This window comes from Procambarus clarkii, chromosome 6, assembly GCF_040958095.1.
Source record: "Procambarus clarkii isolate CNS0578487 chromosome 6, FALCON_Pclarkii_2.0, whole genome shotgun sequence".
Lineage (NCBI taxonomy): Eukaryota > Metazoa > Arthropoda > Malacostraca > Decapoda > Cambaridae > Procambarus > Procambarus clarkii.
Genome location: NC_091155.1, coordinates 31,142,640 through 31,162,265, shown reverse-complemented (window position 1 = coordinate 31,162,265; position 19,626 = coordinate 31,142,640). Strand labels below are relative to the sequence as shown.

General features: G+C 48.4%; 1 protein-coding gene across 1 annotated transcript in view; it reads left to right on the top strand.

Moving 5' to 3' along the window:
* The first annotated feature begins 226 nt into the window (after window positions 1–226).
* LOC123753961 (uncharacterized) overlaps window positions 227–19,626 on the top strand; it is a 23,574-nt gene continuing 4,174 nt past the window's right edge. Inside the window, exons 1-11 of the mRNA XM_069311257.1 lie at window positions 227–304; window positions 1,597–1,783; window positions 6,855–6,953; window positions 10,108–10,257; window positions 11,056–11,123; window positions 11,872–11,999; window positions 13,029–13,200; window positions 13,680–13,810; window positions 16,475–16,623; window positions 17,985–18,082; window positions 18,391–18,553. Coding sequence (XP_069167358.1) covers window positions 227–304; window positions 1,597–1,783; window positions 6,855–6,953; window positions 10,108–10,257; window positions 11,056–11,123; window positions 11,872–11,999; window positions 13,029–13,200; window positions 13,680–13,810; window positions 16,475–16,623; window positions 17,985–18,082; window positions 18,391–18,553 — 1,423 coding nt within the window. The remainder of the gene's footprint in view (window positions 305–1,596; window positions 1,784–6,854; window positions 6,954–10,107; window positions 10,258–11,055; window positions 11,124–11,871; window positions 12,000–13,028; window positions 13,201–13,679; window positions 13,811–16,474; window positions 16,624–17,984; window positions 18,083–18,390; window positions 18,554–19,626) is intronic.

The window sequence follows — 19,626 nt, the reverse complement described above, 5'->3', positions numbered from 1 at the left end:
CGCGGTGGCGACACACTCCTATCCGTCCGAGAACGCTTAGAGACCAGACGTTGATCGTCGGAGCTGTCACCCCCTGCAGGAAGCACCCGAGAAGAGCCGTCGGCAGGCTGCCCCACAACTGAGTAAGCACGACCCCGAAGGATTTCGGCCTCAACGACACGGGGGACAAGGCCACCACCCACAGAGGATACCGGAACTGGAGAGAGAACAGACGAAGTAGGCGGAGATGAAGGGACCAGCACAGGTGAGGGAGCCTGTGGAAACACCGGAGTCGGAGTCGGCAGAGGAACAGGAGACGGCAGAGGCAAGGGAGTCTGCAAGGGAGAAGAGGCCCGCAGCGGAGAGTAGGCACGCTGCTGCGGCAAGGAGGCCAACCTCTGGATAGGGTCGTCACTCACAACCACCTCTGTACGCAACCCGTTCTCGCGCTTGCTTTCAGTCAATATTGGCTTATTTAATAAGTGCATATGTGACATACTAATTGATTGTGAATATTTTAGTTTACCTTGAAAAGCTTCATAGAAAACACCGACCTCACCTAACCTTCTTAGTATGTTAAGATAAGCATCTTATTGCTTCTTAATTACAATTATTACTTAACCTATACCGTTGATAGGTTAAGTAATAATTGTAAATAAGAAGCAATAAAATGCTTATCTTAACATACTAAGAAGGTTAGGTGAGGTCGGTGTTTTCTATGAAGCTTTTCAAGGTATACTAATTGATTGTGAATATTTTAGTTTGTCACATATGCACTTATTAAATAAGCCAATATTGACTATAAGCAAGTGCGAGAACGGGTTGGTGTACGAGCATCACTACCCGCACGCGCAGGCACACCAGCCGAGGCACCAGGTAAAACCACCGGAGGAGCAAACGGCAATGAAGCCTCCTCCACCACACCAGCACAAAGTGACAGATCATGGCCAACCAACGGGGAAAAATCCTCTTCCCGGAAGAAATTTACAGGCGCAGCTGCAACACCCACACATGCCGCCGCCAGGTGGCCCTCACCGCCACATCGAAGACTTGTCCTGGTCTGTCCTGTGCCACGTGGTGGGCCGGTACCACGGGGTGGGGCAGTGCCACGTGGTGGGCCGGTACCACGGGGTGGGGCAGTGCCACGTGGTGGGCCGGTACAACGGGGTGGGGCAGTGCCACGTGGTGGGCCGGTACCACGGGGTGGGGCAGTGCCACGGGGGTGGGGCCGGTGTCACGTGGTGGGCCGTGGTACGGTGGGGCAGTGCCACGGGGTGGGGCGGTACCACGGGGTGGGGCGGTAAAACGGGGTGGGGCGGTACCACGTGGTGGGGCAGTGCCACGTGGTGGGGCAGTGCCACGTGGTGGGGCAGTGCCACGTGGTGGGGCAGTACCACGTGGTGGACCGGGATGGTTCACCAGTTGCTTTGGGATCATAATATCAGTTGTGTAATTTTAATACCACAGCTGCTAGGGACGTCACTCTTTCACTAAGAGAACATTCTCCCCTTGCCATACTTTCCCCTTGCCATACGCTCCCCTTGTCATACTCTTAGTTTAGAAGCGAAGAACAGGTCTGAAGATTAAACATCTGGCGCCTGCCTGAATCTCTGGCAGCCAGAACAGAGAGGTATTGACACTCGCCACAGTCACACTCTGAACAGTGCCCCGTGCACTCGGTGCCTCTCCAGCTGGTCACGTGCCTCCCCGCTGCTGCTCTGTGCACTGCTCCTGCTCCTGCTGTTGGATGGGATTCTCCCAGCTGCTGACGAAGAGACGTTCGAGGTGCTCTTCTGGCGTCCAAGTTAGTGTATTTGTAACAGGTCTCCAGGTGTGTCAGAAGCCCTAGTAGGCCTAGCTGTTGTGTTCCTGGGGCAGGGAGCCCTGGTAGACCTAGCTGGAATATTCCTAGAGAAAAGATTAATGGTGGCAATAGTCCGGATTAGAGGTATGTGGTGTCTCAGAAGCCAGCAATAGATATATAAGCATACTTAGCAAGAGGGTAAATATAAAAATGTTGTGGATTCCTTCTCACGTTGGCCTGCAGGAACCTGACAAAATTGACGCCCTTGCTAAGGTTGCAGTAAATAAAGACAGTGTTGAACGGAATCTTGAGTTATCAAATAGGTCCCTTAACAGTGTCATTAGACGAGAACTCCTAGAAGTCCTGTCCTTATTATTCCCATTCCTAAACCTAACCAGCAGAGTGCTTTTCGCCCAATCTCCCTCACTAGTTGTCTCTGTAAGTGTCTTGAGAGAATGATTCTCAATCGTCTCCTTTACAGAATTAGTAACATGTTGTCTCCCAAGATATATGGCTTCATGCATGGAAAGAGTAAACATCACTGTATTTTACCACCTTCCTCCCCCTGCATACTGATATATGATATATCACTTTCCTAGATCTTAAGTCAGCCTTTGACATTGCTAACCGTTACGTCATTTGAGCGAACTTGCTAAAATGAATGTTGGAGAATGGCTACTACGGTAGATAAGAGGCTTTCTATCCAACAGGAAGTCATCTGTACTCTTCCAAGGGCATAGGAGTGTAACGAGAGATTTTGAACTTGGCACTCCACAGGGAGGCGTCCTCAGACCTACTCTGTTCAATGTGTTAATAAATGCACTTCTAAACTCAGTAACTAGGGGCCCAGCGAACACATCATTAGCTATGCGGATGATGTACTGATCCACACCAATGGATGCCTCGGGGGCCTCGCAGGCCCCCACACTCAAAGGGGCCTCGTAGCCTGGTGGATAGCGCGCAGGACTCGTAATTCTGTGGCGCGGGTTCGATTCCCGCACGAGGCAGAAACAAATGAACAAAGTTTCTTTCACCCTGAATGCCTCTGTTACCTAGCAGTAAATAGGTACCTGGGAGTTAGTCAGCTGTCACGGGCTGCTTCCTGGGGGTGGAGGCCTGGTCGAGGACCGGGCCGCGGGGACACTAAAAAGCCCCGAAATCATCTCAAGATAACCTCAAGATAGTCATCTCAGTAGAGAAAACAGATCGTGAACCGACGCCCACCCAGACGGGGTGGGACCGTTCGCAAGATGCAGCTGCATGATGGCTCTCTGCTCGACTATGTAACCAGATACAAATACCTTGGTCTTGAGGTTCCACTGTACCGCAATGTTGTAGCCAGACTGGGTCGCCAATGTAGAGAGAGGCACCGTGCTTTCAAGGCTGTGGCAGGCTGCCATCCAAGCTATGGTGCAAATGTGAGAATTGGCAAAAATGATGTATCTGTCATATATTAGATCTCTGATCGATTATGCTGCACCCATGCTTGCTCTAGTGCCTAAGAGAATGCTTGGAGGGCTGGAAAAGATGCAAAACGAAGCCATGAGGATTATCCTCGGATGCCCCCGTACAACTGATTTACTAAACATGAGGAAGGAACTAAATATTTCATGTGTAAGTGATCGTATTACTGAAATGAATGCTTTAATTGGTATCAAGATGCTTAGGCTAACCCACCCTAACCCCTGCACTGAAGCCCTCCAAGCCTTTTTTCTTGAAGGTCACCATCCCTCTAAATGGATTACGAAAACTGCCATTATTCTCAGAATGTATAATATTCATCACCTCTTCCAAAAGAGACAACAACAACACTTTCCTGCCTCATGGGAGATCATTCCTTTCCAAATTACTGTCCCCCCTTTCCCACCCAAGAACCTGATTAAAGAACAAGCCTTACTTCGACAAGAAGCAAAGTACAATGCCTTAAGCCAAACTGATGCTTTAGTCAGAGAGCGCTCCCTTTCTCAGACTATTTACACTGATGGATCCTTGCACCAGTCCTATGGTGCAGCTGGATGTGCAGTTGTTGTGACAGGGAGAGATGGTTCCTTTTCCCATGAGTGTGGATCACGCTTAAGTAACTGGGCCTCCACTCTTCAAACAGAATTGGTTGCCATAATCCTTGCACTCGAGCGCGTATATGAATCCAAAGTTGACACGCTAATTGTAAGTGACTCCTTGTCATCCTTGACTGCCCTCAGCTTCCCAAGGCATAACTGTGACGTGTTTATCTCTGAAGCTAGACACAGATATAGTGAAATAATCAACGATGGAGTCAGAGTTTGTCTCCTGTGGATTCCTTCTCATATTGGTCTCCGAATGCATGATAGAACTGATGAGTTAGCCAAGACTTTTGCTCATAATGAGGGAATTGATTACCAACTTGGACTGCCTTTAAGCAGCCTGAGGGAAAGTAATATTCCGGGAACATCAACTAAATTTCGGAGACTTGAGGCAAAGTGAAATCCACCCTAGTTTCTCCATCTATCATCATTCTATTATGCAGGAAGTACCAAACGTCTATGGGTCATCCAATAAGGTTAGCAAACTTCTAGATGTTACCACTGCTAGGCTTAGGTTCGGCTACAAGTACCTTTGGGAGTTTGTAACATCTGCTGATGTAGATTTGACTAAATGTAAACTCTGTCAGCAGAACTATTCGCATACTTTTCGTCATTATATAATAGAATGTGAAAAAATCTCTGAATTCAGAGATAACAACAGTGGAGTCCAAGAAATGTGTAAGTACTTCATTCATAATGATGTACTGCCAGGAATCTTAGCGAAGTATCCAAAATTTGCTTACTGTAGGTAATGCATGCACATGACTGTAAAGCTACAGTCCATTTGGGTGGGTGTGGAGCACATGATTGTAAAACTGCCGCCCAGTTGGGTGGGTGTGGAGCACATGACTGTAAAGGTGCCACCCAGTTGGGTGGGTGTGGAGCACATGACTGTAAAGCTGCCGCCCAGTTGGGTGGGTGTGGAGCACATGACTGTAAAGCTGCCGCCCAGTTGGGTGGGTGTGGAGCACATGACTGTAAAGGTGCCGCCCAGTTGGGTGGGTGTGGAGCACATGACTGTAAAGCTGCCGCCCAGTTGGGTGGGTGTGGAGCACATGACTGTAAAGCTGCCGCCCAGTTGGGTGGGTGTGGAACACATGACTGTAAAGCTGCCGCCCAGTTGGGTGGGTGTGCAGTAAGACTAGTAACTGTGTGACTCACCATAGATGTAAAGTGCCTTGTATAGTGACTGTTGTGAGCCTCTTGTTGAATCACTTGTGACACAAAAGATTATTGAAGTGTGTATTTGTGTAGGTGATTGTATATGTAAGTGTATGTATATATGTTGTTGAATATGACCGAAAAGGTAAGATTAATAATTCTAACACGAATTTTCTCAATATTTCTTATGTTTCTATTCACTGTCGATGGTAATTGAAAAATCAATTCTCCAAAATTCATTTTTATTTCTAGTTTGACGCCTGAACGCGCTTCGTAGTAACTTATTACATTTTCAAAGACTTTAGTTTACACACACAACTTTAACCTGTAAACACGCAAAATACGTCCATACTTATACTCGCATTTGGGTGAGGTGATATAGTACAAAAGTTTTGAGTGAGGGGATTGACATTTACACATGATAGAACACGAACCAATGGGTATAAAAACATAAGAATGGAAATAACTGCAGAAGGCCTATTGGCCCATGATGGTTCCTCTTGATGCTTCTAAATTGGTTCGGAGTCTTGAAGTAGGTAGAATATAATTGTGCATCAACTGGCTGTTGATTGCTGATGTTGACTTTTTGATGTGTAGTGCCTCGCAGATGTCGAGCCTCCTGCTATCGCCGTATCTATCGATGATTTCTGTGATGTTTGTTTAGATTTCTCTGGTGATGATTGGTTGTGAGAAGAGATTATATGTTCCTTGATGGAGCCCTGTTGTTTATGCATTTGTTAATCGCCTGGAGAGAGACGTTGCTGTTTTGCCTATATACTGAGTTCTTTGGGAGCTTACAGTCCCCAAGTGGGCATTTGAAGGCATAGACGACGTTGGTCTCCTTCAAGGCGTTCTGTATGGTGTCTGGAGAGTTTTTCATGAGTAGGTTGGCCGTTTTTGGGGTTTTATAGTAAATCGTCAATTGTATTATTGAATTGTATTATTATTGTAAGTGTGAATTTCGTGGTGATCATGTTCTCTTATTGTGGCCAATCATGTGGATGGAGAGAGAGACAGAGAGAGACAGAGGGAGGGAGGGAGGGAGGGAGGGAGGGAGGGAGGGAGGGAGGGAGGGAGGGAGAGAGGGGGAGGGGGGGGAGGGAGAGGGGCAAAAACGAGTTAGCCAGCATAAATTAAACCGGATGTGCTAGTAGATTAACCATGTTCATCGCATTAGTTTGGCCTGGTTGCCAGCGTATCGCACTGTACCGTCCCACACCGTACCTGGCCCCACACTGTACCGTAGCGTACCGCACTCGCCCTCTCCTAAATTCACATCGAGTCCTTCAAACCGTACGTTTTCAATGCTTTCCAAAACATAACGGCATTCGAATTCGTACGCTTGTACGTCGAGCGTACAAAAAGCGGTGCATTTTGTGTGTTATTGGTGAGTTTACAGACGATAACACAGGGCTATCGTTCTCCCGCTATCGTTCTCCCCGCTATCGTCAGTTGGCTTCCACACTTCCCTTCGCTGGTGACGCCTCTATTGACTTCAGTCGCAGCCACTTAATACACCGCCATGTCGACGCTTTCGAAGACAACGTCAAAATTCTTGTGCTTTAGGGGAAATTATTAGCACCGTAAAATTGACGCTTTGAGAATAATGGTCAAGACTGTCGCAATTGGTACGATTCCTGAGGCAAAACCACTTCATATATGACGTTTTATACTGTACGATCCTGATATATGAACTATGTATAGAACGTTCCTTGTGTTGAACGTTCCTTGTGTTGAACGTTCCTTGTATTGAACGATCCTTGTATTGAACGATACTTGAACTGAACAATCCTTGTGTTGAACGATACTCATCGACTATCACAGATTACAACTGTCATTACTTACAGTGGATCTGACGAGGCTGTTGACGGTGTTGACAGTAGCCGCGACGATGGGCCCAGGAGCTGGAGCTGGTGAGGACTCTGACTACTACTCCACTACACCAGGTAATCTGCGGGAGACCTGGCCACCAGTCTTAAGAACATAAGAATATAGAAAATGGTGTTCTAAATTGCATTTAACACAAGTTAAGGTAACTGCAGAAGACCTATTAGCTCCATACTAGGCAGCTTCTATTTATATATACTCAAACTCATTAATATATAGGTCTAACCTACGCTTGAAACAATCGAGGGATCCCAAGTCTACTACGCAATCCGGTAACCTGATTCACAACCCTGTTACCGAACCAGTATTTACCCAGGTCTTTCCTGAATCTAAACTTTATCCAATTTATATCCATATTTTCGTGTTTTAAAAATTCTTCATTATGTTATCCCCGTTCATCCACTTTAATCATGTCACCCCTAACACTTCTCCTTTATAGAAAATGTATTTGGCTTTCTCAATCTTCCACTCTCTATGGAAGGGGTCTAATTTCTAGGGTTAACTTTGTTATTCTTTATTCAAAGCGTTTAAGTGAATTTGTCCCGGAATAGGGTGGTGACCGCCAGCCGGGTCGGACGCTCCTGAGGTCTCTCCGCTTCTGGCTAGTGTTTACGTTGGGTGATTGCTAGGTTTGCCCTGCTGGTGGTGGTTTGCCACTGACGGGGTGACGTTTGACTTGGCTTCTGGGACTTCTTGCCCTCCGGTGAAGAGGACATTGTCGGCTGATCTGGCATTTACGGTGCCGGTGGACCGGTTGGTGTCGCCCTGGTGGACGTGCTACATGTGCAGCTGTCGGACCTAGTGGGCGTCCAGCTGCTTCAGGGCAACCATGCTGTGGTAAAGTTCCGCCGAAACGCCTGCTTTTCAGGCGTTTCTCGAGCGGTGTGAGCGGCGTGTTTACCCTCTCCCTGATACTGCTGGCTCTGTTAAGGTGGTGAATATTAGTGTCACCTTGACGTCTATGGCGGTGCATGGTACCCCCTACGAATTTCAGGACGACTTTTTAACCTGTTTTGAACGATTTGGGACAATGTTAAGTCTTCGTTGGAACAAGGTCCTTGACGGGCACTGTGTTGGTTTGCTTGACGGCTCCCGCACCCTGACGATGTCGCTGAAGTGTAGTGTACCGTCGTCGATGTCCGTGTTGGGTTACACGCTCCGTTGCCTGTATCGGGGTCAACTGCGCACCTGTTATCGGTGTGGTCACGAGGGTCATCTGGCTGCAGCGTGCGACGTGGGAGCGACTGGTCGGGTGCATGTTCTTCGTGCGGAGGATTTTCCGCCCCTGTTGCGTTCGGACGGTTCTTAGGACGGAGTGGGTGCTGTGCTTGAGGCGCCTGATTGCCTGTCTGCTGCTCCGCCTGTTGAGGCGAGTTCTACAGCCTGTCCGACACGTCTGGTACCTGCTGTGGCCCCTGGGGTTGTTGCGCCGGTGTGTGTGGGTGTCGGGCCGTCGCCTGCGCTGCGTGTAGTGCAGGATGTCCCGGTGGAAGTCTATGTCCTGCCCCCGTCTGTGGATGTGGTACCGGCTCCCGGGTACGCGGGTTCTGCTGTTTTGGAGGTGCCTGCCGTGCCTATGTGTGTTGGCGACTGTAGTTCTGCTTCTCCTTTGCAGAAGCGTGCGTGTTGGTATTCTGAGGCTGTTTCCCTGAATGATGCGGACAGTGCGGGCGATGTGGACTCTTCTGGCGGTGCGGGTGTGGCCTGTGTAGATGTGAAGATGGTGACTGTGCCTGCGGCGGGGCCTGCTGGGAGTGGTGTGGTGCGGCCTGTCTCGAAGCTTTCGCGGCGGGCTCGGAGTGTGTCTCCCGTTCGTGGTGTGCCTTGGGAGTTGGTGGGGGAATATGGTGCTCTGGCGTCCCCCGCAGTGGTTGTTGGTGCTGTGAGGGGCTCCGAAGTTGCTACCTGTGCCCCCCCCCCCCCTCCTGCGTCTCCTACTGTTGGATCTTCGCCGGGGGGGGGGGGTTGTCCCTGATGATCGGGACCTCGTCGTGGTGTTGCGGAAAGATGTGCGCCGGGGGACCTCGGCTCCTGTGCCTAGTGGTGGGGTCGATGTCGCGCCTGCATCCCCTGCGGTTCCCCGTCCTTCGTTGCCCCGGTGTGGGGGAAGCCTAGTCCCGACTGCTGGGGTCGTGACCTGTGAGGGTCCGGTGTTGGGCCCTTATCTGTATACCTGTATGCCCGGGTGCTTCCGATCCCGTGGTGCTCGTCCACTATCTGGGTGTCGCGGGTGAAGGAGTTTGTTTATAAGGTGCCGGATAAGATGTCTCAGCCGAAGGCACCGCCTGGTGGCCGGGTGTCCCCTGACACGTGGGTGATTTGGGATGCGTACTTCTTGCGCTTTCTGATATACAAGTTTACGGAGAAATATTAGTCGACGTCTTGCACACACCGTTACGCCGTACGTGGATCAGCTGCTGCCGTGAACTCGACACCCCGCCCTACGGTGCGGCGAGTCTCCCTTTAACGTCCTCCTTTGTTTCGTCGCCACTCCTTTCTCTACGACCCGACACATCTAACACTTTTGACTTTCTTCTCCTCAACGTCAACGCGTCTCCCTACATCTGTCCTGGTGCAGTCATCGGGAGGGTAAACCCTTCATGCAAACTGCACCTATTCTCAAGAAGAAGCAGAATTTGTCCCTTGTGTCGTATGGCGACCAAAACCTAACTGTACAATCTAAATGGGGCTTAACAAAACATAGCTGAAGAACTTGGTTGTTTCCATCGTGAGTTAGACATATGATGAACGAGTTTGGGTGTATTTAAATAGGAGCCCGCCTATTTGGGCTTCTGCTGGTTCTATAACTCTTATGTTAAATGTAATTTTGAACTATGTTTTTATTTTAGTCTATTACGTAGATTCATTTAGATATAGATAACATAAAAATAATTATCTTCACTTTTAGATGTGACAAAGAAAGCATCAACATTTATTTCTGTTATGATGACCAAACTAAACACCGGAAGATGAGGAGACGACGACGTCTCAGTCCGTCCTGGACCATTATCAGGTCGTGCGTTGACTTGACAATGGTCCTGGACGGACCGAAACGTCGTCGTCTCCTCATCTTCTGATGTGTGTTTCCGTTATCATATCTGCAGCCCCGTTATTGTGACTCAGTCTGAATCTCTTTCTGCCCTTTTTGTACGATTTTCGTGCCTCTATGGAACTGTCCCAAGCCCCAAGGGGAAATGTCCCATGTGCCTGCAGGTTCCGAGACCCACGTCCCCCCACCGGAGCCATGTACGCCCCTAGCAGTGACAGCGACGGCGGCAGAGGACGCCAACGTCACCTCCTCTCTCGACTACAGCATCTCCGTCGCCGACCCCGTCAGGTGTAACAGAAGTCCTCGGTGTCCAGGTAACATGTAATCTTACATACAGGTCCTCGTGGCCGAACGTAAAGCGCTCTGGGGTCGCAGTCCCAAGGATTGATTAGCGGTCGAGGCAGAATTACGCAGTTTCTTGAACCTAATGTGTCTGTTCACCTAGCAATAAATAGGTATATGGGAGTTTGACAGCTGCTACGGGATGCATCTTGGGATGTGTGTGTGCGCGTGCGTGTGTGTGTGTGTGTGTGTGTGTGTGTGTGTGTGTGTGTGTGTGTGTGTGTGTGTGTGTGTGTGTGTGTGTGTGTGTGTGTGTGTGTGTGTGTGTTAGAAAGAAATATGTGTATTAGATGGAGGAAAAATAGTTTGAGAGTCGGTACATTAGATAACCGACGGTTAGAAAGATGGGGTCCAAGAGCTAATGGTCTATTCTGCAGGCACAAATAGGCGAGTACACACACTTCTATAAATTACGCACATCTTATTTTCAATATTTTTCATGATATAATTTGTCTTGATTTCAACAGAATTAAAAAATTTTGTTTTAGTTATAAACATGTTTAACGAACCATCAATTTAATTTTCAAAGCGTTTCTTAACTAGTTCCCCAATACTTTGTTTACAAGCAAAACAACGATGTTTTCAATGTCATTCACTCCCAAATTGTACGTTATTGACGCAACACGTGCTGGACATTGTCTCTGTCTGCCAGTCAATGTGTCTCTATGTGTCTTGCTGTGTCTCTGAGCCTTGCTGTGTCGCTATCTCGCTGTGTCTGTGTCTCTCTATCTGTCTCTCTCTCTCATTCACATTCTCCCATGGTTCTGCAGGCGGACAACTTTATGTTGAGAGATGCGACAACGAGCCGCTCCAGCCCATGATCATGTGGCCTCCGAAGGTAACTCGCTTCTCTTTTTACAAAACAAAACTCTTATAGGAAAAAGAGAGATTATAATGAGAAGGAATCACGAAGCCAAGCTATCTATCTAAGAATTTAGTGACTCTTCCTCGCTAAGATATGGATAGAGGATGGAAACAGCTCACTATGACAGGGATATTGGATAGACACAGCTCACTATAATAGGGATGGATAATGGACACATTGTGGGCTCCTTATCCCATCTTTCAGTCAATGGTTCAGGAAAAAAAGGTATTGTTCAGTGCTGGTATTTAGGACAAAATCAGCATTAAAGAAATGATGACATAATAATGATTATGATGACTGGTGCTGATAGTGAAGATGCTGGTGATAGTAAAGTTCCAGACGATAGGGGGTGGGGGGGAAGGTGAGGAACATGGCAATCAGCAGCAATAAAACTTCAACTACCCATACAAGTAATAATTATTTTAGCAATTATTTTCAAATGATTAAAATAACTATCATAAGAGTTTTAGGGATTAGCCATTCCCTCATCTCCTCCTACAGAATGCTACCCAACCACTTGGCCTGGACGGTAGAGCGACGGTTTTGCCTCATGCAGGTCGGCGTTCAATCCCCAACCGTCCAAGTGCCTGGGCACCATTCCTTCCCCCCCCCCCCCACTCGTCCCAAATCCTTATCCTGACCCCCTTCCCAGATGCTATATAGCCCTAATGGCCCCAGGAGGCGCTCCCTCCTGACCCTAATATCACCTTACCTGCTACAGAAGGAAGGTAGTCGGTGTGTGAGCCAGGCCGGCTGCTTCCTTGTGAGGTGTGGCACTCTCAGGTCTCAGGAGGTCGTCTTACCGGGAGTCAACGATATCGCGGCCACCTACACCGGCCCCTTCTTCAGGTGAGTGTGTTGTGGTTGTTGGCGAGGGTTGTGGTGGTTGTTGGTGAGGGTTGTGGTGGTGAGGGTTGTGGGGGTTGTTATTGTTGATGATGAGGGTTGTGGTGGTTGTTGGTGAGGGTTGTGGTGATGAGGGTTGTGGTGGTTGTTGGTGAGGGTTGTGGTGATGAGGGTTGTGGTGGTTGTTGGTGAGGGTTGTGGTGATGAGGGTTGTGGTGGTTGTTGGTGAGGGTTGTGGTGGTGAGGGTTGTGGGGGTTGTTATTGTTGATGATGAGGGTTGTGGTGGTTGTTGGTGAGGGTTGTGGTGATGAGGGTTGTGGTGGTTGTTATTGTTGATGATGAGGGTTGTGTGGTTGTTGGTGAGGGTTGTGGTGGTTGTTGGTGAGGGTTGTAAGGGTTGGAATTCTGGTTGTTGATAAGGGTTGTAGTGGTTGGAATTGTGGTTGTTGATAAGGGTTGTAGTGGTTGGAATTGTGGTTGTTGGTAAGGGTTGTAGTGGTTGTTGGTGAGGGTGGTAGTGGTTGATATTGTGGTTGTTGGTGAGGGGGTTATGAAGGTTGCACCGTGGTTATAGGTCAGGGTTGTAATGGTTGTGCCTTGGCTATTAACCAGGATTACTTAGTTAATTGCAGCAGGTTAAATAAGTCTGAGAAACGCTTTAGTACGGCTACTTATAGGAGTGAGGACGGTGTAGAGGAGACAGTGCCTGCGATGGTGGCAGAGTGTAGTGTAGATGGTGATGAAGATAGTGCAGATGGGGCTACAGTGATGACGGTAGTGTATAGTGTAGATGGGATACAATGATAATCGTATGTAGTGTAGATGGTAACAGTGATGAAGGGCCGTGTGTAGTGTAGATGCGGCCCTCCGTGACCCCGAGCGACGCCGGGTACCCTACCTTGAGGTGTTTCTGGGGCTTAGCGTCCCCGCGGCCCGGTCGTCGACCAGGCCTCCTGGTTGCTGGACTGACCAACCCTAGCCAATAGATATACAAAAAAATGTCACGATCAATACTGGTTTTTCTCCGTCAGGAGCAACACCCTGTTGGCGGTGAACCTGAAGCCGTCGCCGAAGGTCCGGGGCTGGAAGGTGGAGGTCTTCAACTCAACCTGGGACTCTGTGGGCACGGCGGAGGCCCTGAAGAACATCCAGAACATCCAAGTGCAAGGAACTTATGTTCCTGGAGAACAATACTTCTTGGTAGTGAGTTGCAATTGCCACATTTTCAATTTGACGAGTCCACTTAGGGAGTGGAAGTGTGGACTTGAAGAAGCTTAGATTAACGCTAAAAACCTGAGGTAAAATACAGGTTTGAAAACAAGGTTGTTGATTTGTGGAACAAGCTATCGAGGTAACGTAATTGGCCCAGGATAGTTTGATTGTTTAAAAAAGTAGGTTAGTAAGTAATTATGGAAATAAGGTGCCAAGTCAGGGAGACTGTTTAGTAGGGGGGGGGGGGCGAGGATTAGACATATAAATATGGATGAATCATTCAACCCTTCCATGGTAATAAAGACAACTTGACCCATCACTATCTATACCATCACCATCACCCAACACCACTATCATCACCATTACCCCCACCACCATCACCACTATCACCATCATTAAAGCCTTTCTCCATTAACAGCATAAGCAATATCCCAGCTCCTCCTCCACTACACATCCTCTATCCTTACCAGTTCACCCCTATCCTGAAGGCGACAGCAGAGGGATGCACCGCGCCAGAGTCACGGGACGACGAGCGGCTGTACACACACCAGGGGCTCGATCCCTCGCCTCCTGAAACCCGAGTCGAACTCAAACCCAAAATGTAAGTGAAATAACACTAAAACCTTTCAACCAAATAATCTTTTATCTGCGAGATCGGTGTAATTAATGACGAGAGAGCTCAACGATTATTAAAAAGGATTAGATTTTCTCAAACCTCCTCCTTAACAACGTCGGCTAACCCCCCCCCCCCACCCCCCAGCAGCAGGTGTGATGTGCACAGGGGCTCATAGAGGTCACCCTCGGAGGTCAGAGGTCACCCTCAGAGGTCAATAATGTATTGATCGAGTTTCTTGTCCCATTGCGAGGTGTAATTGATATTGAAGTATGTGTATGGAGGTATAGATACACACACAAAAGGGATGAGGTCGTTCAAGCTATTGTATGACTGGAGGTGAACAACCTGTCGCTATACCCGACTCCAAAAATGAACTCCAACTCCAAATTTGGAGTTAACTCCAACCAGTAACTTGAAAATAAACAATGCCTGATTGTATTTTTATTTATTTATAAACTTTCTTAGTCTCGTAGAGCCACTAGCAGGCATAGCGTTTCGGGCAGGTCCTTAATCATAATTTTTCCCCCCAGAATACGACCCGCCAATTAAATCGTTTAACCACCAGGTACCCGTTCACTGCTGGGTGAACAATGTTGGTTGTTCATCTCGAGCTGATTACACTGTAAGGAGCTGCAGTGTCGGGTGGGAACGACAGTTAGCAGGAGTGAGAATCTTCGCAGGCACGACCATCTGTAATTCAACGTAAATTTAAATACTTATAAGCAGTTACTGTTATATAAAATATAATATATAAAATGACCCCAAACCATATATAATAGGGTTTGGGGTCATTGGGGGATCGAACGCCAACCTGCAAGAAGCAAGGCCATTGATGTACCGATCATTACATCAACGGCCAGTTCATCAACAGGTACTCACGTAGTACAAGTACTCGACTGTGAGAATATATATAGAAATACCCACCACATATCTGTGGTTTCACAGTGGTCTACGTCTTTGACTCGCAATCACAGTACCCAGGTTCAATACCCGGACAAGACAGAAATGGCGGGACACGGCTTCCTTTCACCTGAAGCACCTATTCGCTTACCTGTTAAATTGGTACCTATGAGTTAGGTGACTGTTGTGGGTTGCATCCTGGGAAAGGTGAGGTCTCCTATCACCGACTAAGGCAGTTAAATGCATATATGTTTACACAGGTACAATCACAGATGTTTACTTAGTTTAGTTCATTTATTATGCACCCTATACCCATCTTGTGGGCAGTAGTGGAAAGGGTTACAGAGGCACACGATGGGCTCAGGGAGGGAACCCAACAATTCACTTAACTAAGCAAGTTACAGTCTTGATGAGCTAGTTACTCACAGATGGAAGTGTGAATTTAGGCTCAACTGTGAAAAATGTCTTAATAATTGGTTTTATTCCTTATACTGCGCCAGTATAAGTTATCTGCGATTTTTTTCCCCATTTCACTTGGTAACTATTTTTTCAGTCAAATGCTCTTCGTTGTAGTATTTTTAAACAACCGCGCACCTTACAGGGTTTAAAACACACACACACACACACACACACACACACACACACACACACACACACACACACACACACACACACACACACACACACACACACACAGAAGGATTAAGACAGAGGAGGACAGCTTGAGACTTCAAGAAGACCTGGACAAGCTGCAGGAATGGTCGAACAAGTGGCTGTTAGAGTTTAACCCAAGCAAATGCAATGTAATGAAGATAGGTGTAGAGAGCAGGAGACCAGATACAAGGTATCATTTGGGAGATGAAATACTTCAAGAATCAGAGAGAGAGAGAGAGAGAGAGAGAGAGAGAGACCTGGGGGTTGATATCACGTCAGACCTGTCCCCTGAAGCTCATATCAAGAGGATAACATCAGCGGCATATGCCAGGTTGGCTAACATAAGAACGACCTTTAGAAACTTGTGTAAGGAATCTTTCAGAACATTATATACCACATATGTCAGACCAATCCTGGAGTATGCGGTCCCAGCATGGAGTCCATATCTAGTCAAGCATAAGATTAAACTGGAAAAGGTTCAAAGGTTTGCCACCAGACTAGTACCCGAACTGAGGGGTATGAGCTACGAGGAGAGACTACGGGAATTAAACCTCACGTCACTAGGAGACAGAAGAGTTAGAGGGGACATGATCACCACATATAAGATTCTCAGAGGAATTGGTAGGGTAGATTAAGACAGACTTTTTAACACAAGGGGCACATGCACTAGGGGACACAGGTGGAAATTGAGTGCCCAAATGAGCCATAGAGACGTTAGAAAGAATTTTTTCAGTGTCAGAGTAGTAGGCAAATGGAATGCATTAGGCAGTGATGTGGTGGAGGCTGACTCCATACACAGCTTCAAATGTAGATATGATAGAGCCCAATAGGCTCAGGAACCTGTACATTAGTTGATTGGCCGTTGAGAGGCGGGACCAAAGAGCCAGGGCTCAACCCCCGCAAGCACAACTAGGTAAGCACACACACACACGCACACGCACACGCACACCACACCCACACACACACACACACACACACACACACACACACACACACACACACACACACACACACACACACACACACACACACACACACACACACACACACACTAATTCCCCATTTTTTCTGTGTTGGTGCGTGTGCCACCTCCAGGGCGTCGGCGTCGCTGATAGTGGTGGCTGGCGTGGCTGTGTTTGTCCTGGCGCTCGTCGGCTACTTCGTCAGGGACAGATTCTTGGATCCCTCGGACCTCGGGGACGTAGAGGCTACCCCTGCAGGCACTCACAACACCTCCCACTCAGGTACTAAACGCCCTCACAGCTACACTCCTCCTCGAGCGTGTCTTCTCACTCGGAAACGGAACTATTTTTGATTCACCTTTTGTTGCTCTCCATATATGTGGTTTTTCATTGTCCGTTAACTCGGACCCTTACATCATTAATAAAGAAAATAACCGATTTAATTTTTGTTCTTAAGACGCTGCATTAGAGCGATATTCCCAGAACGGCAAACAGATTCACGCATCTATTGACAACAGCGTTATAATCCCTTGTAAACTGGTAATGATCTGTCATGAGTGGGAACTTATAACTCTGTAACGCAGTGGTCTACTTCGCCAACTCGCAACTGCGGCTCCCCCTTCCTACCTTCACCGTCTCGCGCCCCCTAAAATCCCTGTGTGTGTGTGTGTGTGTGTGTGTGTGTGTGTGTGTGTGTGTGTGTGTGTGTGTGTGTGTGTGTGTGTGTGTGTGTGTGTGTGTGTGTGTGTGTCACCATCATAATCACTATCATGGCACCAGTACCGTGGCCAGTGGGCGCTCTCGCAGCTCCGTTAATCATTCTCGCCGAAAATTTTCCTCAACCACCACCATGTTGGTTATATTATCACCACTGCTGCTCCTGGTGCTACTCTCACCACCACTACTGCCACCACCACCACCACCACCACTGTCACAGCCTTCACCACCACCACCACCACTGTCACAGCCTTCACCACCACCACCACCACCACTGTCACAGCCTTCACCACCACCACCACCACTGTCACAGCCTTCACCACCACCACCACCACCACTGTCACAGCCTTCACCACCACCACCACCACTGTCACAGCCTTCACCACCACCACCACCACTGTCACAGCCTTCACCACCACCACCACCACTGTCACAGCCTTCACCACCACCACCACCACTGTCACAGCCTTCACCACCACCACTGTCACAGCCTTCACCACCACCACCACCACTGTCACAATCTTCACCACCACCACCACCACCACCACTGTCACAGCCTTCACCACCACCACCACCACCACCACTGTCACAGCCTTCACCACCACCACCACCACTGTCACAGCCTTCACCACCACCACTGTCACAGCCTTCACCACCACCACCACCACCACCACTGTCACAGCCTTCACCACCACCACCACCACTGTCACAGCCTTCACCACCACCACTGTCACAGCCTTCACCACCACCACTGTCACAGCCTTCACCACCACCACTGTCACAGCCTTCACCACCACCACTGTCACAGCCTTCACCACCACCACTCTCACAGCCTTCACCACCACCACTGTCACAGCCTTCACCACCACCACCACTGTCACAGCCTTCACCACCACCACTGTCACAGCCTTCACCACCACCAGCAGGAGGGGAGGTGCTGCTGATCCACGCCCTGGACACCAGCAGGCTGGAGGGTCTCTGTGCCACCCTGGCGGAGGACATCACAGCCCACTGTGACAGACAGGTGAGATTATGCCTCTCTCTCTCCATCCATCCCTCTCTCTCCCTCCATCTCTCTCTCTCTCTCTCTCTCTCTCTCTCTCTCTCTCTCTCTCTCTCTCTCTCTCTCTCTCTCTCTCTCTCTCTCTCTCTCTCTCTCTCTCTCTCTCTCAAATTAGTACAAAATTTAATAAGAAAAGCAGAAATCTGAATATTGGAAATTGCATTATTTGGTTTACACTAAGAAATATGTGCATCCTTCCATGTGGGGCACTGACCCAGGAGTGGTGGTTGTGAAAGTCCCATTCTTACCCGGCGGGGCGCTCTCCTCAGGTGGTGGACATCTGGAGACTGACGGAGCCGGAGCAGCTTGAGGACCCAGGCACCTGGCTCCTGGAGAAGCTGGCGGTGAGGGAGGACGTCTCTGTCGTGGTGGTTCTCTCCCCAGCTCTCCTGCGTCTCCAGCAGGTTCTCCGGCGTGGTGGAGACCCGGCTGGTAAGTTCCTCCTGAAGGAGGAGGTCGTCGAGAGCAACCTAACCCATGATTAATTTATAAATACACTTACGAAACCTGTACATCTTTCATCAATCTTGGCTGCTTGGTTTACATTGATTAAACAGGTTACGAGCCGCTAAGCACCTCGAGGTTAACAACAACAACCTTGGGTTGTGAAGTTGCCAAGCTGGTAAACTGTTTAATATGTCTGTAAACACACTCGCTATCATTAAGAAAGATGTACAGGTTTCGTCAGTGGCTGTATAAATATGCTTGATGAATTCTGACCCCGTTTGTGTGGCAAGTATTACTACTGGAGTTGGGAGAAGGTTATAGGGGTTAGTGGTTATCTTGAGGTTATCTTGAGGTGATTTCGGGGCTTTATAGTGTCCCCGCGGCCCAGTCCTCGACCAGGCCTCCACCCCCAGGAAGCAGCCCGTGACAGCTGACTAACAACCAGGTACCTATTTTACTGCTAGGTAACAGGGGCATAGGGTGAAAGAAACTGCCCATTGTTTCTCGCCGGCGCCTGGGATCGAACCCAGGACCACAGGATCACAAGTCCAGCGTGCTGTCCGCTCGGCCGACCGGCTCAGTGGTGGTGTAACACTGACCAAGCTATTGAGGTCAGTGTCTTAAAGTGCACAATTCTTGAAGAACAGAGATGAACATTTAATGAACAATTCTTGAAGAACAGTGACAGTAAAACTCCTCTGGGTAACGGGAATGGCGTTGGCTGTGTTCATCTTGCCCTACCAACTCCATGCGTTGGTTAATCCTGAAGATATGGTGCAGTTGTCCATAGCTCACGTTGACAGGTATATGACGCTTCCCAGAATGCCATTCACTTTCTTCTTCGAGGCTAAGGGTCTACTGTAATTCAACTCCATATGAAATATAAACCCACTATTATGAAAACTCCCAAGGCTGAGTGTTTGTGTCTCAAGCACAGCTAGACTGTCTCCAGCATCAATGACACAAAAACGCGTCAATTATAATTCCCTCGATTAATTTAACTAGAATGAAGCGTCGATGGTCACTGTTATTAGTCGCTGTGGTTAATATCTCTGTGG